This window comes from Polyergus mexicanus, unplaced genomic scaffold (genome assembly GCF_030449975.1).
Source record: "Polyergus mexicanus isolate NDT 795.1 unplaced genomic scaffold, iyPolMexi1.0 SCAF_3, whole genome shotgun sequence".
In the NCBI taxonomy this organism is placed as follows: domain Eukaryota; kingdom Metazoa; phylum Arthropoda; class Insecta; order Hymenoptera; family Formicidae; genus Polyergus; species Polyergus mexicanus.
Window position 1 is genome coordinate 4907163 of NW_027223323.1, and position 24890 is coordinate 4932052.

Sequence of the window (24890 nt, forward strand, 5' to 3'; positions counted from 1 at the left end):
ATGTTAATTTTTAACAGAATAGAATTAATTAATTTTGATCAATCTTAAAATAACTAACCGATAATACAAGAACTGAAGAGCCCAGAAGATACCCTCTTCTTGCCATTGAGTTACGAATAGACACCTCAAAGTTGCTACGTCCAGGAAGGTTGCAGCTCGAACGTCCAGATCGACGGCTGCAGAACCGGCATCGGCAGCCTGCTCCGTCGTTGCATCATCAAGTTGACGTTGAACCGAGAAACTTTCATGTGTTTTTGAAATTTCCTGCAGTTCTCTTTCCGCCTTACAAATTTTCTCCCCTTTTTCCTTCTCCGCATCTCTATAATAAAAAATACTCTTTGATAAAAATTACTGAATATCAGACTATTTTGCCTAAATCAAAATAGGTGAGATTGAAAATACGAACATTTGTTAAGCTATGAAAAAATTTCTTTCAATAGCTTTAATTTTAATTAAATAATTAAATAAAAATTATATATAAAAAAATATATAGGATTATGTAAAATTCAGCCAACCCGGTTTTTGTTGCTTTTCCATGATATTGTTTGCACGTGTCTAATCCAGAAATTGCCGTGACCTGCTCTATCGTCAACGTAGATTTCGAGGAGCTGGTCGTCCTCCCCATTGCGACATGAAAGATGCTGGCCTCACCCTGCGGTAGCCACAAAAATATTATTTGTTCTGCGCTTAGTCTCAAGACATTACCTCGCGTAACTCACTGCAAATATGGTGGAAACTTCCTTTACCCCATCAAGCATTCTCTCCGATTCACTCAAAGATGGTAATCTGAATATTACCTAGTACAATGAAATATACGTCATTTCTCAATTGAGTATATGTAATTGATATTTGTTAAAATTATTGTATAAGCTCTCTTCCTTACCACATGCTCGTCCTCTGCGCCGGAGCTTTCCTCAGGAATCGTTTCTGGGAAAACTGTGTCTTTTGGTGATGACAACCAAGTACTCTGTTGCTGTTATTATTTATATAAACTTACTTCCCTCCTGTTTTATACAATCAAAAAACTTTGAAATACTTATTTTATTTGATTTTAAACTCACATCATCGTCAATTGCTTTCGAAGACGGCGGGGCGCTTTGATCCGAAAACGATTGGTTGAGCGGACTTTCGATATCTAAACAACATTTAATGAAAGAAAAAGATTATAAAATGAAGAAAAAGAAAATATTGTTAAGTATAAAGATAAGTTCATTAAAAACAGATATTTTAATATAATATAATATAGAGATTTTTTTTTTATACTAGAAAAATATATGTATAATAGATTTTGTGTATTATTAACAAAGCGGACTTACTTCCTCCGACAAAGACGTCCTCGGACAACATGTGATGCTTGGCGGATTTAAAAGTCCGGCTCCAATAAATACGCGGCTTGGCACGGCAATGCGCCGTGAAGCAAGATGCCTCCGGATGTCGGCATTCGTACATGGCGGACCATATTTTTAGGCCATTCTCTAATCGTAAATTCGTCTTGAAATCGATGTCTTTTAAATGATTAAACAACGGCGCAAACAGGTAGACAAAGAGCTGGACCAAGAACGAGAATAATTAATTTCACAATTTATGTTTTATTCATTAGATATTAGATCATATAAAAAAAAAAAAAAAAAATTCGACAACTTACCGTCATGGTGGGTATCGGAAATAAGTAAAAAAAAGGATTTGACGGATCGACTTCGTTCTCGGAGCATTCCTCAGCCGAATCCAGAAGTATCCAGTGGAGAATATAAAGAAGAGTCGTTTCCATCGTGCCGAGGCTCTGAAAATCCTTCCTAAAAAATTAATGACGACGATTTTTCTATCGCCTGAAAATTCAACCTGGAGAATACATACTGTTCGATGTAGCTCACCTATTATGCAAAAGACTGGCCGTGGCATGGAGAACGTAAGGAAGAGCGGCTTGAATCAAACGCCAGCGTGGTACGTTGCCCAATATCTGGCTCAACGAGGGTGTCAGATCATTGTGAAGATTTTGTACTAAAACTCTCTCAAGACACTATACAAAAAGAAGAAAAATACGTTTCAAAAAATGTTTTATCACTTTTTAGCTTTACACAATTATAATGTTCTCGAGATAATTACAAATTTGGGTCGACATTTTGGAATTAAAATAATAACTAATCTCATCTAACTGTGTCGGTGTAATAATATGAATTATTATATTTTTATATATTTTATAAAAAAATTATGTATACCGACCGTGCATGCTTCCTTCATTTCCTATGCGAGCGTTTTGGGAATTAATACACAATATTAATTTATAGAAAATGATATCAGAATTACAAAAAAACGAAAAGAAGTCAAAATAAGATTACAAGATAAATATGTTAAAATAGCAAAATTTTGCGACAGGCTACGAGCAAAGCTACATTAAATGCTGTTATATTTAATAAATAATAAATTGTTCTATTTAATAATGCAGAGACTCTGACATGTAATATATTGAATCATAAATGAAGTGCGTTTGTGCGTACCAAATTATTATATAAAATATTTTTATAAGATCTAAGAATTAATTATATCGGAAATCAATGTTAAAGATAAAAGATATTTTAACATTAATATTTACATTCGACTACATTGTTTCATTCCAAATTGTGCTGGAAAATTAATTTAATACATTTATAGATTTCATCTGATCAGAAGAGGAGAACAAATATGTACGAGATGCGAGAATGACAAGACCACGGAAATAGATCTATCAAAATGACCAAAGCAGGCTTGTATGCAAGCTCGCAGGCAGGTCTTAAACGGGCGAGCCAACTTACATGATGGCCTGGCGCATGTTGACAGAACTGCAGGTGACACGTGGAGGCGGCCGCGTGGAGAGGACATTTATGTTAGTGCGAGTAAAGCAGGTATTGCATAAGACTAATAGAACGAAACGATTGTACATTGTGCATTGTGTTAAAACCCGAGATATATTGCCTTTATACGAAACCTTTACAAATAGAAATCGACATAAAAGCTTTCAGGTTTCAACGCAAGGTATCAAAAATATGTACAGAACAACAAGGAAGCGGATATATTCGATATCGAATATATCCTCTCTACAAAACATTGCATTGTCTCAATTTAAGGGGATAAAAATTAAAAAATATTATTTATAATTTTTTTCATCCTGAGATCCTCCAGAGCTAACTGTCTGCAACTAACTTTGTAAACGTACGTACATCATGGAAAAAATATAGTGAATTAAATAAATAATAAAATCATCAAATTTATTCTTACGCTATTCTGACCTTGTTTTTGAAGCAATGATACATATTTGTAACGACGCATAATGATCGTAATAGAACATCGTTATTCAAGACATATCCAAGAATCACAAAGTAGAACAGATTTACGTTAATGGACATATGAAGCGGGTTCTGAAGCACAACTTTGGCAGAGACGATCACGAAAGCGGAAATCGGTAGGAAGAAAAGTTCCTCCGTAAGATAAATGTATTTCCGCAATTTAAATTGGCATCTCGGGATCGATGATATCGAAAACAGCGGCTATTATTATAAAGATGCGATCAAAAATATTTAATTAAACCAACCGTTTTTAAGAATGCTCTTAATATTGGATGCATTAGGCATTCTTATATTTTATAATTACAATTTAATATGATATAATTTTTTTTCCTTCTTTCTCAGTCTAAGAGATATCTAGAATAATTATTGATTGAGTTGTTACCGTGCAAGATGCTTCATGGAGTTTTCCTAGCTTAGCTCGAATAAATGGCCTAAAAAAAATAGTAAAATGAATAAATTATTTATTCACGAACGGAGAGAGATGTTTATTTACGGCTGAATACATCTTTGGAAATAATAAAAAAATCAGCTGACCTTATATGTCGCCAAAGAAACATCTGAACCGGAATAGGCAAAGGTTGCTCCTGGATGACTCCATCCAAGGATCGTCGTTTATCCATGCTTGTTGCGACTGGCACTAAAAGTATCACATGTAAAGAAGTTAAGTAGCTTGATTTCAAAAATGCAAATACACAGGACATGTTTCGTCGATTTACAGTGCTGCCATCGCTGCCACGTGTCTCACCTCGTTAAATAAAATCCTGCCGTCTTTCACTGTCAAATATCTACGTATATATGTATAATATGTACGCACACCCTCGGCGGAATTAACGGCACTCCATCAGCTAGTGGATCAATTCCCAACCGGGAAATATCGAAGACGCAAAAATCGAAGACTAGGATAAGAACGGTCTTATCTTCAAACAAAAGAGTCACATACTTTGCCGAATTGTAGGAGGAAAAGCTTGCTGTCTTCCTTGCCGCGAGAAGATGAATCGTTGCGCAATATCATTCAACTACCCTAGGCGTTCTCTGGATGCAGCCATTGAAGAATGCATGATGTCGTCGAAGAGCAGCGCCGCGCGAAGAGAGTGCGTCACGTGTTCCACTCGACCTAGTAACACACTTCTGTCATTTCCTGCAGGTAAAGGTGTACGATGCATCCCGGTGCCGGGATAGCGTGTGACTGAGGAGAGAGAGAGAGAGAGAGAGACGCGTTCTACGCGCCTTCGTCCTCGCGGGCAGGATGGTGAATGCGCGTGCGACTCTCGGAAAATCTAATGCGCCGGTCGTTTCATCGATCAGCCCAGGAATCTGCTGCTGGACCACCCCTGCGGGAGGCGACCCACCCTGTAGCGGACGTGAGGCGCCGCGTCGCGCCACCATTCTTACCCACCTAGCCATTTACTCGAGCGGCGCCTGATATTAACAATGGGCGAGGCCATCTTGGAGCAATGATTACTGAAGTAATGTACCCTTTCTCGTTTTGAACCAAGATATGTATCGTTAGATTATAATTAACGATTGAGATATAAGTATATTGGCAATTTATTTCCTTTATAGTAAGACTAATAACACATATTTTACGATATAAATATTGTAAGTCATATAAAATATGAATAGTATATACGTCATAGAGTAGGGAAAATAAAAGTTACAAAAAAATAGAGAAGATATATATAAAATCAATACTAAAGCGCGATACATACTCAAGAATGATATAATTAACGAGTTTGCTTAGAAATCGATTTTTGCTCGTCGTTGTTCCAATCCATCGTCGTACTTTCGTCGGCATCTTTATGTGTGTCAAGATGCTTTTCAGCTGGGCATGGTTCTTTATTGAAAAAAGTCTCAACGTCCTTCAACGTCATGTCCAACTCGAACACGATTTCTCGTGCACATTTCATTACTTCGTCTGTCTTTAAAATATTTTCAGAATTTACTAAAGGGCTGATCTCTATGCAAACTTCCGTGTTATCATCCGCATCGTCGGCTATTCTTTTCGCTTCCTCGCCGATTGTTTTACATATGTCGCGCCACAATTCCTTTTGACCAGGATGAAGAATTTCGACCAACTTTCGAAAATTATTCCAGTCCATACTTTCACTGTTCTCGAGAATTTTGCGATAGATTGTTGAAATATCTGTTGCTACTGTGTGCTCGTCACTATTGCCAACGATATCTTTTAACGATGCATCCTTGTAAATAATGTGCTGTATGACTTTTCTTGTAAAATTGTCTGAAAGTTTTATTTTTCCAAACTTGTCAGAAGAAATGGAGATAGCCACATTTTCGTAAGGGATCTTGACAGAATCTTTGGAGTTGTTTAAATCTTGATTACACGCATTTTCGAAGTTATCTTGTTTTCTAAATAAACAATTCTTATCTTCCAGTAATTCAGATAACTTGGTTGAAATACAATCGTTCGCGCAATTATTTGTTATCTCGTTAGAATGAACGAAACTGGCATCCACGGATTTAGAATGCTGCAATTTTTCATTATTTAACGCGTCGGTCATTAAACCTTTTTCGTGATAAAATGTCGAATTTTTAGCGGAATCAGATGATACTATCTTTTGAATTAAATGATAAATCTTTCTTCGTATTTTCGGCGATAATCGAGCAAGAATATCCGAATCCTTTGCTTGTAATTCGTGTATTGATTTTTTCGAATTATTCGAACGTTTATCGTTTGCAATTTGAGCTCTGACATGTCGAGCGATATCCAGAGAAGCTCTTGACGAAACTAATTTGCGGCCTCGAGAAATTTCTCCATCTATGTCATTTATTTTATATTTGTTATCTAGAGACTCTATCCATTCGTCTATCAAATTCTCAGCGGATGACGAGCTGAGTAAAAGAGATGAGCTGAGAAAAGTCGTAGTATCACTTTCTTCTCTTCTTTGTTCTGATGAAGTATAATCTTCAAGAGAATCTTTTTCGATATAATTACACCAATTCTCCGTATTCTTTATCTTCTCTCTCGTATTAATACGTCGTAAACTATTTGCGGAAAAGTCAACATTTACTCTGTTATCGTTCATGCTTGGCATCGCTAAACGACGATATTCGTCCAAAACTATTTCGGGCAAATGTCCCGTTTCGTCGAATAACCAGAATCCTGAATCGTGTTGTGGATAATCATCTCGACTGCTGTACAAAATAGTACTTTGTCCCTTTCTTGCGTCTTCTAGACGAGCGCAACGTTTCTCTCGCAATTTTGAAAGAAATTCATCCTTTTGTTTGTCTAATATCTCAAATTGACCACGTGCCAAATATTTCATAGTATCGATAACCGGATAAATATTGCCGTGCTTCTCGAATAATTGCTGCGAACCGTGGACTTTTTGAGCAGTTTTAGAACTCATATCTCCCGCCAGCAAATCATCGATTTGCGATTTACGTTCGTATGAAATCTTTCTTACAATTTCCTCTTTGTCAATATCGGCATAAACTTTCATCGCCGTCGAAGGTTCACATCTCAGATTATTATTTCGCACGATGCTATTGTAATCATATTTCTTATCCCTTTTTGTTGTTTCAAAGTCCGTAAATAATTTTTTAATGGTGTTATTATTAAAATGAGATTTATTTTTAATCTTGACGCTAACTTTGGCTTCCGTATCGGAAATATTATTAACTCTATTTGGCTTTTCAATACAGTTTCTCATTGCGAAAGCGCGCTTTTTAACTGGCAATGATTCAATTTCGCTCAATTCGTCTTTATATTTAGCTCGACAGTCTACTTGAAAGCCATCGACAAATATTCTTGATTGCGCATTGTCCTTTAAATCTGGGAGATCGAAATTTTTAATTTCTTCTTATTCTGGTCATTATTATTACAATCACGCTCGGCAGTTGTAATCTCGGTATCTCTGGTCCTATTCCCTTTAAACTCTTCGATAGCAGGACGCGATCCTAGGATATAGCTTAATATTTCGCAACGTTCGCATCTGTACAAGGAAGAATCTTTTAAGAGAAGATCCTTTAACCTTTTATCATTATGTTGGGTTAACAAACATCGCAATATTCGCGAAATTTTATTACAGCAGTTATCAATCAACGAGGAGACTTTAGGGTCAGAATCTGTAATAAAGTCAAAAATCTTATAAACTGCTCCTACCTCGAGAAAAGGCACATTTCATGCGTTAGTTATATCTGGATATATCTGAGAATATATTTTCTTTATTTATTTTTTTTATTTATTTGATCGCGCAATTTTTTCTCATTTTTGCACAATGCACGAATTAATGATTTATCCGACTGAAACGAAGGATGCAAAATATTATGATTCAATTTCTGATAGATAGAAGATAATGACGTAATTTTCAATCTTTTGTCGTTTCTACATCCGTTCTCGCTTTCTTTCTTATTTTCATTGAACGAAAGGTCTCGTTTACTCTCCTGCTCGCTTATGGTATTTAAAGTTCTCGTAGAAAGTGCTATTGCGTCATTTAAAGATGATGCTTGGGATGGGAGATGGCACTATTGTTACTTCCCATAAATTATCATAATTTGACGATTTTCTCGACGATGTATTCTTTATTGATCTCTAACGAAGAATCGAATTTATTATTAATAGAATCTTGGAAGTTATATTTTTTATATATCATTATTAAATATGTTATTATGTGAAGCTTTTTTGACAAGTGATTTAATTACCGATTACGTTTTATATTTATTCAATACTTCCACAAAATGGACTTTAAAGAATAATACATTATCATCGATTTATAACCCTCATTAACCTTCAATTATGTTATGTGAGAGAGATGTGTACAAATTATGCACATGTAGGTTATAAATGAAGTTTGATAAAATCAACATGAAATTTGCTATTTGAATGTTTTACTCGTAAAATCTCGCACGGTTCTGCGATCATTCGCGGAATTTCCATTGTGGTTTAAACACATTCTTTATATACATTTTAATATACATATAATTATATATATATGTACTATCAATAATTAAAGATTAGATAAGTAGAATTATAATAATTATTTATCTCAATATAATGCATGTAATAAAATTAATATAATAATTGTTCTTTAAATAAGTAGAATTATAATAATTATTTATCTCAATATAATGCATGTAATAAAATTAATATAATAATTGTTCTATCTTATCTTAAGCCTTGTAACATTCAATTAATTAATATAATTCAAAACATAAAATTTAATGCATTTAAAAAATTTATAATTATTATTACAAAAAACGAGTATTTAACTATATATTCTCATTTTTTTATAATTTGATTGGCTGTTACTTTTCGCAAGCAAAATAACAATATAGTCCATATTTTCCGTGTCTATGCTCTCTATACAACGAACAAAGCATGATCTCGGCGGGAACTAATTGATGCATATTACAAATATGATCGATTCTACGCTCATGGAAATGTAAAAAAATGACTATCTAGCATTCCGTCAAAGTCTTCGCGTGGAAGAGGTTTCCTTTTGTGAGAATGCCTGAGATCATGGCAGAAACGTTTGCGAGAGGACTGCTAGACAAGATAATGGTAGATGTTCTGGACGTTATAGATCGCGACGCAGAAGACGGTAAGGTGCAAGCGTCTGTATGGTCGGTTGATGTAACAGCGCGTTGAATAGCGACATTGTCATCTGTACGTCGATGTTGTTGGTCGATAAACGCCGTTCCATAATATTGTTTTAGAGTAGCATGATTTTTCGTGTACTCGACATATTCCTCGCAAAGAGAACAATGCGAACAAATATGTATAATTATTCGTAACAGAGACACAAATAATATACTCGATAAACTGTCATTAGAAAAATCCTGGGAGCAGCACGTTAATGAGGAAACAGACAATGCCCAATTGGAATTTGTACACAGATCGCAAGCACACGAAAATACGTACGTAAATTATAGTAAGGCTGAAGAAATAGAATTGATCGCCAAGATAGTCCGCGACCTGCGCGATATACAGATTGGAGATTCGCGTTACGTGCTACCACCTTCATTGTTGGCATTGGAGAAACAGGTAATTGGATGTAACTGTACGTAAGGAAACCACATCTCTTCGAAACATTAATCAGTCATAATCAGTCACGGTGGTAATAGCCATTTAATCTTCACGCAAACTAGTTACATAGATATACAAAGAATTATTACAGGATATTATTTATAAATCGATTGATCCAGAATGATAAAGTTTTTATATTGCTTTTATATTGTTTATTAAAGTTTCTTATTTATTTTGTATTAGTTTTAACGAAATTTATATTCAAAGAAAATTTTAGCAATTGTCAAAATTTGTTAAACATGTATTAGAATATTAAAGAGATATCATATTTATATCGCTGCAGTTTGCAAAAGAGGAGAAATTTGAAATATAATCAATCTTGTGCATTTATTTCATCGGAAATGGTTGTGTGTAAACCGATTGGTCGTATTTATAAAACGTTCACGTGCCAAGAGTCTTGCATGTACAATCGCGGTTTACTCTAATGCCTCCAATTAATTCCACGCGTAATTATTTCCTGCACGTGTCACGTTAAGAAAGTTTACTCACGAGACACGCATCTATTCTCGCTCGTACAGATGAAATGCGCCGCGTGCAACGTCGACAGTGTGTCGTTCACGAACGCGACAGCTGACATCGCCGAAACTCGGCACACGACTCAGGGTCAAGGCGACACGCACCAGATTGTACACGCGATCCTTGAGCCACCGATGGAGCTAGCGGAGTCGGCGAAAACGATCCGGAAGGAGAAGGAAACGATCAACGAAGCGACCAACATAACCATCGGTCTGCTGTATCAGCTGATCGAAGAGTTAGAGAACAAGACAGTTTTAATTTGCTCCAAGGACAACGCTTCTTCGTTCAGTAAAGAACGCATCGCCATTTGGGAAGAGAAGGAGGAACAACTCATTAGAACCATCGAGGATAACGTTGACAATAGGCGAGAAATTAAGATGGAGACTCTTCGACAGAACGAGTCGGCTGGTCGTTTCCGCGTCATCGAGTTGAAGCACGATGAAGAACTGAGATCTCACTCGAGTCAACATGTAGCGTCCGTCTCGAGAGAGGTTGACCTCGACGAAATTCAGCTCGAAAAACACGGATCCAATTCACTATCGTCATTGAAGCCGTCACACGACGACAATGTCGTGGAGCAGATTCTACCCATCGACGACGTGGAGAAGCGAAAGACATTCGGTGAATCGACTAAGAAGAAGAAGAAGAAAGGTTTGAGCAGCAGATTGAGAAAACTCCTCCGCGCAGCTTTTGGCCGTCGAAAGAATTGATGCGGATGTCCGGAAGAAATGTTACCTCGCGATCTACATTAAATATATGACGACGACCACCGTTCGTGGAACGGCAATCGCGTGCTTCTGAAAGGGAATCATATCGTTCGTTCGCAAATCCGAAGAATAAAAATAACCCGATGTAGTCACCGACTGATCTCCGTAACTTCGGCATCTTTTACAACTTTAGACGCAACTCGTGAATCCGAAGATTCTGTACATTCCTAGATATTAATCGCGCAAACATTGTAGGAACACGAAAAATTTTGTAAAATATAATATAAAAAATAAAATATAAAATAATAAAACGTAAATATAAAATATAATATTCAATAATCATATTGCGTATCACGTTCTTACGATAGCATATCAAATTTAACGCAGAACAATAGGGAACACGATAATGCTACTTTAGAGCCTGATGCGGCATCTAAGGCCGAGTGTATTTTCGCCTGACGCGTGTTCACCGGACGCGGCAGATCTGGCAACCCTGACATAAGAATGTCGTCGTCGACGTCGAAACCCCATTTATCGTAGCATGAAGAGGTACTAGCTTCTCAAACTGTTTTTGGACCGCGACGTTGCCGTGCCCCGCGTCAATCCGGACCAAAACTTCTCTCCGAGATCTGGACCTCAACGTGATTTTAGTATGTCTTCTGATTCTAGCGCCATCTGCAGAAATAAAATGAATAAATTTGGTGGAACCCGCTTTCACTCGTGGTTCAAACTTCGTTCGGTCAACATCCACTGACACCAAACAATCGACAATGGTAAGTCTCGATAGGTTCGCAGCCTCCTCCCGTTTGAAGATCGAGAATCTCCCACAGCTTCTTTGTGGCTTTATATTTTATATTTCTTCGACAACTCCAACAGCTCTTTCAAAATATTATCTACTTCAAATTATGTTTGAATAATGATGAATTTAATAAAATCTTTTTACTTAAATTTAATAAACTATAAAATTATATTATTATTACAAATTAATAATAAACATCGAATTATCGAACTATAAAATGTTTTAATGTAATAAAAACAAATCTCTTATATTTCAGGCAGACCTCAGCGGCAAGGATGTCGAAAGTGAGTAAAGCAATATTCAAATAGTTATCTTTTTTACGATGTGCTTCATCGGCAATAATTAACAAAGATAAATTCAATCCAATTTATACCATAAAGTCAATGAAGTTACAAGTGACTCCTACATAATTTTATAACTTTTGTACGTGATACTATCAGAAAACAGTGACAAGAGTTCAAACAAAAAATCTAAAACTTCTGTTACTTAAAATCGACAGTAAAATTTATACCCCAAAATATAAATGTGATACCTTTAAAATCTCGCTAATAAAATTAAAGTCTTATTACAATCACAATTTATATAATGCTTTATAAAATAATGTGTGCTTTGTGAGTACACATTATGTGAACTTTAAATAGTGCACATTCTACAAATAGCAGTTTATGGACAAAAATTTTCAATGAATACTATTATTTAATTTGATTATATTCAAATTATTTAATAAGATATTTGAGGGATATGAAACAGTATTGGCGATTTTCAAAGTTATTTCTTTCGTCCTTTTTAGCACTAAAAAGTTTTAATATTTTACAAGAAATTATAAATATATCAATTTATATCCGAATTAATTATGCTATCTAGCTTCCACTCTACAATGGAAGTTGAGGATTTAATTTTTGTTTGCATTAAAAATTATTTTTACATTCATTTCTTTTATACATCAACTAGCGAGTACTCCAATTGATCAAATTAATTATAATACAGGAATTTTTTTTTCACTATATTCTATTTCTAACTCGCGTGTCATTTTTGGCATTACATAACGGCTCCTTGGGTAGGAGGACGCAACCGTTCCGTAGCGCGTCAAAAATAGGTTGGTAGGCTGTTCTTATATGGTTCGGCGGGGGTAATTTGACCCACTGCTTCCACCAGCGAGTTCCTCAATCGTCGAATTGGTGGGGGGTTGCCGTCTATCTCTCGAAATAGAATAATATTTTTGAACTAGGTACGCATGCGGTGCACTTTATGTCTACGGTTCGTATTAACCCAGATTTCGCGTTTTGCATATTTAAAGAATGGACCAAATACTAATTGTAGCAAGAAATATCACGCAGATAGTTAATCACGGAATAATCTTGTCGTTTAACGTCTGCTTATCAACGAACACGTTCCTGAAGATTTTTCCATTGCGGTATTTAAAGAATATATAAAAAATATTAATCTCTTTGTCGAAAAGAGGCAGAATTCGCCTTCTCTATTTACGATGATGATGGCACCAACGTCATCGACGCGGTTGACCTTGGCAACGTTCTTCGCGCGTTGAACTTGAACCCCACAAACGCAACCATCGAAAAACTAGGCGGCACGAAGAAGAAGGGCGAGAAAAAATTGAAACTCGACGAATTCCTGCCAATCTTTAGCCAGTGCAAAAAAGACAAGGAACAGGGTTGCTACGAGGACTTCCTTGAATGTTTGAAGCTATACGACAAACAGGAAAACGGAATGATGCTGGGCGCAGAACTGTCTCACACACTTTTGTCACTTGGTATGTAAGAGATCCATTCTTTCAAAGAAAATTATTTAAAATATGAGAGAAAAGAGAGAGAGAGAGAGAGAGATCGCAATTATAATTTGCGTTATATTATGACAAGTATATTTTACTTTTATACATATAAAATACACAATATTCTGTATAATAAAAGTTTTTTTAAAATAAATAATCTAGTCAAATGATAAATATATACACATATATTAAAATAAAATAGTCTCTTTCTGTGCTTAGTTTTATTATGAGTTAAAAATATAAGTTGAAAAAATTAGAAGGTAATTTGATTTAAATAATCGCATATCGTAGGTGAGCGTCTCACTGACGCAGAATGCGAAATTGTACTGAAGGACTGCATGGACCCAGAGGACGATGATGGTTTCATCCCCTATGCCCGTAAGTATCACAGATTGTTCCAAGCCGAAAATATGTCCCCCAAGACAAAGGAGAGTATTAAATCATCTACATCCGTGAGTTACGTTGAGATATAGAGCACGTTAGTTTGATGAAAAAACATTGAAATCCCTATCTATTTTGTAAGATCCCTAAATCCGGTTCGTTATTAGAATTAGAAACCCCCCCCCCCTCCCATGTAAATAAAAGATACAGTTTAAAAACCCTTCGATTCGCGATATGACTCCCCCTCATAACTTCTAGCATCGTGAAGAAATCTCCCGGAGATTCGACTTGTTCCCTCCCTATCATTTGACTCTTCCACATTTTTGTGTTTCACAGCCTTCTTGAAGAAGATGATGGTGCCATTGTAAACGGTCAAGGTGTTATCGAGACAAAAATTATCCATCGTGAGTACATCCTGTAAAAGTCCATGCTTATCAGTTACTTATTCGCTTCTTGTTCGTCCATTTCTCTCTCTGTCTTTTTGTCTCTCTGTCCATATTTATTAACATCCTTCCGTTCGCCTTTTCTCGTTGAACACATTCCAGAATTTATAGGACGCAACGTTGCAGCTCACAACAGGGATGCTGAAATCGATAACTCGCTTTTCGCGAAAGACTTACTCGCGCACGGGGTCGACCACCTGACGAGATCATTGAAGCAAAAATTATATAGAATAAAATGACTCAAGTTATGCCCACAAAAACAAATTATAATATTAACGTTTAACAATAACGTTAAACAAAATTTTTTACGATACCTTTTATATTGAATTTTTGAACATGATTTTTAAGTATTTATTCATTCGAATTTTGTTATGTTCAGTTGTATTAAAAAATTTAATTATTTATATAAATTATATATTTAATTAAGAATGCATTCTATACATAAATTATATAATTGTTTTTATATACATATATTTTTACGCTATAAAAATAATGTTTAATCTTTGAACTTTATTGAATCCTGAATATTGTATGCAAATTATTAATGCTTATTATTATCTATATGTCTATCGCTTCTATGTCTATCGCTTTTGCTATTGAAAAGAACAAACATGGCAGTACAAACTCGTAAGCATTGACTGCCAACTAAATATTGTACGCATTTACGATTTTACGCAGACTAATTTTCAATGTTTACTTTTAAAATATATGTACGTTTATCGTCTCTATGAAAAATATGCTTAATCACGTGTCCGATACATTTGCGATTTTGTCTATTCAAAGATGTGCTCTAACAATTCTATTTTGTTTCCAGCGTTCCTTCGTAGACTATGTGAGAAGGCAGCCGCTGGTAACGATGAGTAGTAGGATGACCATCTTCAACATTTATTCACATAAACGAAGGACACACTCGCCATAATATTCGCTCGTTGCATTCGTCACACCGTTGCATTCATCCCCCTATTTGATCATATACATCACGCGATCACGCAAAAATCCACGATTTGACTACTTACACGTAAACAACAATGATCCTGCAATCAGCATCGTCGAGACAAGCATTTTAAGGGATAGGGAAGCAGCAAAGAAGGAAAATCCACGCAAACATATCGAGTACAAAAAAAAAAAAACAACATTTCATCTCGAACGCAGCATCGTTTTATTCGATTCGATTTCATACATTGTTGCGCGATACGAACATTTATTTAAACTCATAGAAGGCAAAATGTCTTAATGTAGCAACATTATGTACGAAGTCGAATAAATTCGGACAATGTTAATTTACTTCTTACTGTTACTGTAATAAATCTTTCCTCTTAAACTGTCAAAGAGGATTAAAAGCCGCCCATTGTGTATTATTATTTCGAAGAAATATCCTATCTATAATATTTTTTGAAATATTGTACATAATGTATCCTCTTTTTTTAATATAATATTTATAAATTTTAATTAACAATTTATACACGTATTGTAAGATCTAAGATATTTATTGTAAGATTGAAAAATATAAAAGACCCTGAGATTAACATGAAAAGATCTTTAGTAGTATTGCTATCATGTATAACTATTTTTGTCTGACATTTTCTTGCTCTACTTAAGCAATTGCGTGTGAGAAACATAATAGACAATAAAGTATCTCACTATTGAAATCTATTTAAAAACTGCAATAGAAGATATTGAATCACGTCTTTCCTTTATTGGACAAATCACGGTACGTAATAAAATAATCACTTTTTCTCCAGATTTTTCATATATGATATTAGTCTCGAATATTGATTATACAGAAAATCTTTTAATCAAAATTATTTTCAAAAAACTTATAAATTGTATTGTTAGACATAATTTAATTATTTAAAAAATATCCTCTGATTTCTATGCATGATGTCTACGCATAACTATAAGTTTTATAATTTGGATAAAATTTGTATTTAAAGTCTGAAATAATAGAAAAATAATAAATTTTATATATTGTTTACATTTTATATATTTAATATAATTCACAGCTTATACAAAGTTGAATTCAAAGACAGTTCATGCCAGCTAAATATCTTAAAATGAGAAAAGTCGCTGATCCAGCCTATCGTGGCGCACACGTCTCTCCTCAGCATCTCGAACGAACGGGAGAGCCGTTCGATCGATAAAAATCGCGCGCACTGCCAACAAGCGCAAATTTCAATCGCGCACCATCTCTCTCGTCATCCTCGTCACCTACCTGATGATACGGAGTGTGTTTATCGTGGGTGGACGGATACGACGCGTTGGTTCGTACGCGCTCGGCAGACTTCGCTTACAGGGACAGAGGCAGCAGGCGTGGGGCCTCCGTACGGTCCCGGCGAGCCGATGACGGTGGCGGTCGAACCAGTCAGTTCAAACGCGTCGTAAGCGCCGCGTGCGTTTCGAGCCTCCCGTAGTGCGGATACATCATTGTCGCACAACTCGTTCTTCGCATATTTATTTATCGCGTACGCGTGTACATCGGACGGGTTACGTCGTCAGCGCAACGCGCGCGCGCGCGCGCGACGTGCTTCACACGGGCTTAGACGCGACGAAGTGGGGCAAGAAAAAAATAAAAAAGAAGATAAATCCCTCCGACAAGTGTTAGACGCTCTAACCGACCACCGCCTAGATCGTCGAGGATGACTGATGTCCAGATGAATCCGGACGGCAGGCTGCAACATGACGCGCAGCAAACAGGTTGGTATCCCCCGGACACTCACGCGGTTCCTCCGCGTCATCTTCGCGCGGCGACGTTTATTTTCGCGATCGACAATCTTGAGGTCACAGTGTGGTCCACGGATGCCGCTGATCGGGGCAGCGCGCGCGCGTTCCGCCATTTTGACCCGCGTAGAGATGAGATCTAATCTTGTGAAAAAATTACGCACTGTGTCGACACGCCATTGATTTTCTCACGCGATTATTAAAATGAGTTTGTGTGTCGACGAAACAAAACACTCTCCTGATTCATCGAGCGATGCATCCAGGCGCGAGAAAGTTGCGAAAAACGCGCGAGTAGTCTGTCAGACAAGGCGATTAATGAATGATTTGATGTCATCTTTTCATTCGGATTTACATACATTGAAACTCAAGCATAATTAAATGCTGTTTTATTAAATGTCTTGCCAAAGACTAGAGTTATCGTAAAAAACGAAATTCGTATAAAATGTTTGTATTCGTATAAAACATCTGTGGGGAAAAAAAAAAAAAAAAAAAAAACTTTTTGTCACAAATACAATATTTAAATTGAATCTTTTGGAAATTAGCCAACACAAATTAAACATTTTCTGTTTATTTGCTGAAAACGTTTTGCCTTTGTTCTTGTCAACTTATATTGAATTGACGCAGGTTATAAATGCTTGAACTTTTTGCATCGTAATGCGTGTATCATGCATATTAAATCACAAAAGAACTGTGTTTATAAGATTACATCGATAAATATAATTTATCACGGATAAAACTTTCTGTTTGAGATAAGTGTTTTTTCCGATTTTTGATAAAAAAAAAGAAAAAAATCTCGCGGATGTGCAAAATACTTACTTTATTTACATTTTAAAATTATTTTACATATTATTTTCTTTTTTATATATATTTTTATTTTTGTATAAAAAATATCGCGGTATAATACAAAGAAATTTATATTTATCAATTTGTAAACAGAAAATCGTAATAATATTATACATATCGAGATTTTGCTCATTTTAATTGCGCGAAAGATAAAATAAATTTTTATGATACAGTATATAAGCTTACTGTGCATTTAACGTTTTATTTCATAGAATCGCGTATGTTATACATAATATGCTTACTTATATAAATACATAAATGACGGCATTAAATACTTTTCCGCAATTGTGCTTACGTCAAAAAATTGAATTTATGATACGTTTGAGGAAGAAGATACTATTGTACTTACGAATCGCATGAAAAATGCAAGATACATGGAATATCTGCGCGCTTGTCGGCATTAATTATTGAGAAATACTATATGGGAATGCTGTATGGGAACCAAGCAGCAAGAAGTATCGTTACGACATTTGCATAAATTCATGAGAAAGACTGTGGCTTTAACGGCGAGGGCATTATACTCGGAACGATGAGAAAATCTAGAGCTGTATAAGATTGGAAAGCTTTCATTAACCACTACTGTTAGTCTTAACCGTGGTCTTCCCTGTATGTTAAATACACGATTAACGTCTTTTACTGGAAGGATCAGTCGCGCGATATGGAAATCGTCGCATGTGCAACCGCAAGAGAAAGTGCATATTCGGTTTCGTTTATTACCGTTGGCGCGCATAGAAAAGTTTGACAGCAGTCTCGTTTATATTTACTGCCGTACCTGGCACCGGTGTACCCGACAAACTTTTCTTCATTGTTACCTAAAACATCGCGGCTGATCTGACGTTTATGCCGATCCGACATTTACGGCTAATATGATATTTTTTTCGATGCCAGCGAAACGATCATTAAAAGTGAAAAAAAAAAAAAAAAAAAAAAAATTATATTCCGAAAATGTCACGTACATCATATTCGCGATACTTTAAAACTTGAACGCTCTATATACATCGAGGAAGCAACTAGGCCTCGCAATTATCAAACGGTCTGGCGATGCTCGTTTCCGCAATTTACTAAATAAATCAGAACCAACCCACGTTAAATAGGCCCTCAAGGTCTTGATGATGAGTAACGATCGCGTGAGTTTTTTTTTTTTCGTACGTCGCGAATCTTTATTTGAGAACGCCGGTATCTTTCGGTAACTCGTCGATTTATCGCGATGTAAACATTATAATATAGATGAAAATTTCGCGTAACGGATCACGCCGAACATCTTCGCGGCAAACGGAGCAGAAAAAAACAGTGCGCGAGAAAAACTTTTATCGGTCAATTAGTAATTTAACGAGCGGCAATGAGCTAACGATGTCTCGTGGGTGTGTAACTGCCACAATTGTCAAGACTCGTCTCCGATGACGGTTACGATCGGGTCTTTCAATTCGATGACCGTGGCAATCTCGAAAGAAACGATGCTTCGGGCAGCCAGGCATCCGCTATTTGTCCACCATTTCCGGATATGGTCAGATTCAGAGGGGATTTTGCAGTTGTCCCAATTACAATACAGATGATACCCCTCCCCCCCCCCTCCCCAAGGGCGTTTCATTAAACTGATTTCGTATTTTCCGAAATAAAGCATCTACATTCTATTTTCGCGAAAAATATAACACATATAAAAATAGAATATACACATGTCTTTTTTATTGTATAAATTTATAACTACTTAAATTATTTTATTAGTAATATCTTACGCAGCAAAACTTTGATTAGAGGATTAAATCGTAATAATGTTATAAAGGAATAATCTTTATTGCAATCTCAATTTGCGTGACAAACGCTGATGTAATGATAGTATCAGTATATATATATTCCGCATTGCTTGTTTGGTTCCTTCGTCACTAATCGTTACACTTGGGAATTAATGGCTCGTAACCAGGCGACGCGAGTGGAGTTAACGCGGGAATACTTAGCGCAGTTACGTGAATACTTAACGTTAGGCGAGACCAAGGCTCCATTCATTACCCACGTCCCGCTTTGGGCCCTAACGCTTACTCATTACACGAAATACGCGTCGTATATTTGTGGATGCCAACGCGTTTTACATTCTCTCTTTTGAGATGAAAAACTATTTTTATTCGATCAACATAAGATTTTATTATTTAACTTAATTGTTTCCCCGATGCAATTGAATCGTTCGCTTTCTCCCAGCAAGATGTCAAAATACGGAAATGAAGTACCTGTTGCGAAAATTGCGATGGAATCTGAGCACGATTTAACATCGGTTAATTTCACGCGAGCTCCGATAACGCGCTATCCGATGGGGAGCACGATGCATGCGATGACAGCCGGCTGATCTTCGACACACGCGTTTCGAGCACGCCATTACAATTAGCCTATACAATTATCCGACCTCGACGAGGCACGGGATGAAAAAATGTTGAGCAAACTCGCATAGATTATGCCTCGCCTGGCGCACAGTATCGACCAAACTCACCGCGAAACATCGCAACGACCTGCCGCAAATTGCGAAACGCCGGCATGCCAACGTCGGCCTTATTAGCGGGATCATCCGAAGACGAAGTCTTTATTGGCAGTCTTTCGCACGTGAGGTTCAGCGATCAGTTGGACACTTGTCTTCTGTCGCGAAGAATGCGCCTTCCAGCACGGCTAAACAGATGCCTGATTGATTTCATCTAACGATCCCATCGATAACGGTGGAATCGTATAAAGCAGCGTGAAATGCTGATAGTATCGTCAGATTAGCGTTTGTCATGCAAATTGAGATGGCAATAAATATTATTCCTTTGTAATATTATCATGATTTAATTTTTTTAATTATTTTTTTATTTTATAGATTATAGATTACCATATTCCTAATAAATAAATTAAATGATCAAGTTTATGCAATAAAAGATGTATATATCCTATTTTTATATGTGTTACATTTTCGAGAATCGCATATAAATATTCTATTTTGGAAAATTAGATTTATCCGTCAGTAATCGGTAGGGACGTAGGGTTTATCTTACGACGAAGCCCCATCAACTAGCGTAACGTTCGCGAGAACTTGAGCAATGCTTCAGTTAATAATGTCAATATCTGGCTATAATAACGCATGTCATTTAGTATAAAATTGCAAAGTCTATTATTCATGCGTGCTTCAAGAGAAAATATTGTATTGAAAAGACTAATGCTGAATATCTTTAACTTTTCCTCAGTTAAATTGCAGATTAAAAAAACAAAAAATACAAAGTGTATAATTTTGAAAGGATAGATATTTATTTACATATATACAATCATATATTTATATTTACATAATCTATATATTTGATATATCCTACACACACACATATAATATTTACTATACAAAGAAGGCTATTTATGAAAGATGATTTATTTGTAGTGGAAGAGATTATAGAAAATTTTTATAGTACGATTGTGTATACTCACTAATTTCCAATGACTAATAGTTATGATTTATTAATAATCGATAGTATAAAATAATTCGATGTGTTATATTCGCGTTCAAGGATGTGCAGAACAACATACCTGTCTACCTGCATAAATAAGCGAAACGCACGCAGCGATAACAGTTCAAGCGCTCACGGTAACGATTACGTCAGCTTTAAAATTATATCTCGCGACATAATCGCCGGAACAGTTCGCGCAGATAAACGAGCATGCAGTAGATAGAGTACCTCGTAATGCACGCCGACCGATCTGTCAATGAGCGCAAGGTAGTTTGTTTATCTCGAGATAAATTGTAGCAACCTTCACCAAGCTAATGTTTATTAGGGACGCCGAATAGCACGTATACGTCATCAAAATAATACCTCCTTCGTACAGTCCACCTACATATTTGTCTGAGAAAACAAATCTCACATACTGATCTTACGACTAATTAATTAAACGATCCGTGAGAGTACACTACAGTTGTAAATCAATTAATAAGAAAAAAAAATTATAAAAAATGGATAAATAAAGTTGACAATAAGGATTTTCTCTACTTGATAATAAAGACAAAAATTCTATATTGTAGATATTTATATCTATGGACGCAAAATAGAATGTAAAGTGACAGCAATATCGTAGCCAGTAGATGTGATGTCATTTAGATTAATTTTAGTCATAGTAATCGATGATGTCATATCTTGTACATGAAAGCTGTATAAGTGGCTGAAGGCGTGACATTATTTGGTTATTTGGGTTTTACGCTTCTAACACGGATATATGATTATAAACAGGTGCTTATTTAATATTCGTAATATTGACGTCCATAAAAAACAAGAAATCATCTCAAAAAGAGGTGATCGAACTGCATGTTTATCCGATCGAAAAATTCGTACGTTTGTGCGTCACGGAAAAAAAAAAAAATGTGTTTATATGAAATATACGCGCGCATATATTATGAATCAGAGATTTTGTTGAATATTAACTTGATTCTTAAGCACAGGTGCAACATGATTAACTATCATCTGTGAAAAATAAACAGATTCAAATAGATTCAAAAACTAAAGTTTCTATTTTTTGAAGAATTCTATTTTCATATGGGTATCACATATGAGATTTTTATTTATTTATTTTAAATATTGAAATATTTTTTTATGTACATAATTTTTGATAGCAATGCGTATAAATATCTTTTCTACGTATAACGATGTAAATAATTTTTATTCACATGGAATCTTACGCAGATGCTAAGCATTTATTTTTTTTTTGTTTTTTTGTGAATAATAAACATTTTAGAACAATAACCAAGAATAATCTCATCTTCCTCGCGCGAAGAAGCTTTTGTACAAACTTTTAGCAAGCGTGTCTAAACTCAGGAAGGCAAACTTTTCTTGCATTGAAAGTGCAGTACGTTGGCGTCAATATACCCTTCCGTAACGCACGTTGGTAAGGGTAAACCAGGAAAGGGAGCGCGTAGTCGTACAAAGGCTGAGTAAAGGACGAGGGTAGAGAACCCTAGGAGGGGTTTGTGCCGGAGAAGTAGACGGGAATCGATAATAAAACGGCACGGTGACGCGCAGCATCCGTGCTACAACAGAGCCGGTTTGCGTCGAACGTTTAACATTTGCTGGATCGCAGCTTTTCGAAAACGAAGAGACACGAAAATTTTAAATAAAAAATTGCATGAAATTTATCGGCGTAAAAGATGCGTATTGATGATAAAATTATTTAAATTGAGAAAGAGAGAAAAATACTCCAAATTACTTACGCTTATAATTTTATACAATACAAGACCATTTTCATGGAGTATCGGAAAAAAGCTGCAAAAAAATAAGATAATAAAATATAAACGTGCAACATTTAAGTAGTGACGTGTGCTCTCTTATACATTTCTTGCAATATATTCATTTACAGTGTCCATAAAAAAATAGAGAGAAATCTTTGTGATCGTCTTAAACACGTGTTAAAGTAAAAAAGAATGACGTTTCGATTAGATATCATGTAATGCGCAAAACCGCCATCTAATTGTTCTCTGTCATTGTTAAACGATTCGACGTCGTTCATAATGCGCCTAATGAGACGAGTCGTAGTAGAGCGACAGTGATCGCCTTTAATTTGCTCGAAACGATCGGTGGGGCACATCCGCCCGTGGCAATAGTCATTATTATTCTGTGTCTCGAGATATCGAGGTGTGACCGATTGTCTGCGTAGGATTGTCATTACACGATATCGCCTTACCGATAATTTTACAAGCGACTAATGGACCAGATCGTCGTCCCGATCCCATAATTGCTCATGCCTTATTGGCGTAATCGGCTATCGCGAGCTATTTGGTGTGTTAAAAAACTCTCGGCTCAATTAACGATCAATTGCTATCCTCAATCGATATACGTTTTTGTGCAAACATAAAATTTATTAATGGTACGACGAAGAAAATTACAAGGAAGCTATTTTTATTCAACTTTTTTCATGAAATATTTTCATTTGTGACTGATGTTATATGAAACAGGTGTAATTCAAGAAATTACATATAATTATGTATTATGTAATGACAATAAATATTCACCAGTATAGTTTAAAAATTACGCATGCCATTATTTACGAAAAATTAGAACAATAATTTCAAATTTATTACAAGTTTAATGGTAATATAACTTTAAACATTAATAAAAATTTAAATTATCCATATAATTAAACAAGAAACGTTTATGCAATCCATGCGAAGAATCTAAATGCGGATAAAGAAAGAGAGAGATAGAAAGAAAGGGAAAAAATGCGTGCGTGAGTGAGTGCGTGCATGCTTGCCTGATCGCATGACTGCGTCTTCACGTAATACTGTCGAACCCAACGGCTTTAAACAAGTATACCTACCGATCTAGCGATCCACGTGCCAAGAATAGCAGCGTGTCACCTTTTCGTTATCCACTGACTAATTTTCAACATGTATACGTGCGTGTGTTTGTACGTGCACAATATAAATATAGTATTGTATTTACCAATTGCATGATCCATCGTCTAATCACTGTTTTCACTACGATCTGTCTGAAAATACTATTATAAAGAATTTTGTTAAAATCTTGGGAAGAAAGTCACAACGCATTCGATCAAGCATGCGGATAAGTACACAAAATTTCTCTAGATATGTAAAGATCTCTAAAATATAATATTGATATATGTTAGATATATCTTCTTTTCATCGTTTTCTGAGAATTATCTTCATTTTCTTTTCTGCGTTTTTTTTTTTTTTTTAATAGATTAAACAACACGATTCTAAAATATTGAATCACACACACACACATTACAAAATAATTTAATAATATTAATAAAACAAAACATTTCAAATACGTGTACGATAAATACGCAAAATAAGTATGATTACATGAAAGTTTCAGGCTAAGATTTCAATAATTAAGGTTTTAAAACATACGGCTAGGGAGAAAACATATGACATGATCGGTGAAGGCAGTGTTCGTGTAATTATATTAATTATATACTTAAGATCTTTATCTTGTATATTTGACAAGTAATGCCAATATTGCATTTTAAAAGTTTTCGTGCGAAAAGAAATGTCTTACAACCAAGCTTCTCGAGAACGATTATACATAAAATTGCCGTGTGTCACCAGAATATAAAAAGATTGCTGTCACACAAAGACCACTGTTCTAAATATTCATGGAAATGATCTCTCTAGTGAATCCAGTTACACGGCAAAAAAAATTTATTCAACTTATTATTTAATCGAAAGGGAAAAATTGATAGCATTATTGAAATAAGAGATTTACGATGCCTAAAATAATATCGAAGCATCATACAACCGTAATAAAACGTTAAAATATTAGAGAAATTATTATTATTTTTTTTTTTTATCAGACAAGTCGCGAGAATGTCTAAAGATTACG

At 35.5% G+C, this 24890-nt stretch overlaps 4 protein-coding genes across 12 annotated transcripts in view; 2 read left to right on the forward strand and 2 right to left on the reverse strand.

The window, feature by feature from the left end:
• Positions 1-4111, reverse strand: part of Unc80 (unc80, NALCN channel complex subunit) — a 24744-nt gene extending 20633 nt beyond the window's left edge. For 6 of the 9 annotated variants that reach the window (XM_070316037.1, XM_070316035.1, XM_070316040.1 and 3 more), the window contains exons 1-13: positions 4066-4111; positions 3855-3957; positions 3703-3751; positions 2790-2816; positions 2221-2241; positions 1872-2017; positions 1646-1793; positions 1317-1548; positions 1062-1135; positions 884-973; positions 720-797; positions 516-652; positions 59-319 (exon numbers count right to left, since the gene is read on the reverse strand). In XM_070316037.1, coding sequence (XP_070172138.1) covers positions 59-319; positions 516-652; positions 720-797; positions 884-973; positions 1062-1135; positions 1317-1548; positions 1646-1793; positions 1872-2017; positions 2221-2241; positions 2790-2816; positions 3703-3751; positions 3855-3940 — 1349 coding nt within the window. In that variant the 5' untranslated portion in view covers positions 3941-3957; positions 4066-4111. Of the gene's footprint in view, positions 1-58; positions 320-515; positions 653-705; positions 798-883; positions 974-1061; positions 1136-1316; positions 1549-1645; positions 1794-1871; positions 2018-2220; positions 2242-2789; positions 2817-3702; positions 3752-3854; positions 3958-4065 lie in introns of those variants that run through there. The other 3 variants (XM_070316036.1, XM_070316039.1, XM_070316043.1) reach the window with 3 other exon arrangements.
• Positions 4112-5044: 933 nt separating this feature from the next.
• Positions 5045-8217, reverse strand: LOC138944902 (uncharacterized). Its single transcript, XM_070315973.1, is given in 5 exon segments — positions 5045-7114; positions 7117-7508; positions 7511-7796; positions 7798-7872; positions 8173-8217. Coding segments are annotated over 5 exon segments (2868 nt in total).
• A 545-nt stretch (positions 8218-8762) lies between these two features.
• Positions 8763-10924, forward strand: LOC138944953 (uncharacterized). The gene is made up of 3 exons (XM_070316047.1): positions 8763-8881; positions 9113-9324; positions 9885-10924. The coding sequence occupies exons 1-3, from the start codon at positions 8788-8790 to the stop codon at positions 10590-10592; spliced, it is 1014 nt and encodes a 337-aa protein (XP_070172148.1). The 5' UTR covers positions 8763-8787; the 3' UTR covers positions 10593-10924.
• Positions 10925-11261: 337 nt separating this feature from the next.
• On the forward strand, positions 11262-15344 carry Mlc1 (Myosin light chain alkali). The gene is made up of 6 exons (XM_070316046.1): positions 11262-11362; positions 11645-11672; positions 12848-13156; positions 13466-13552; positions 13892-13959; positions 14813-15344. The coding sequence occupies exons 1-5, from the start codon at positions 11360-11362 to the stop codon at positions 13921-13923; spliced, it is 459 nt and encodes a 152-aa protein (XP_070172147.1). The 5' UTR covers positions 11262-11359; the 3' UTR covers positions 13924-13959; positions 14813-15344.
• The last annotated feature ends 9546 nt before the right edge of the window (positions 15345-24890 follow it).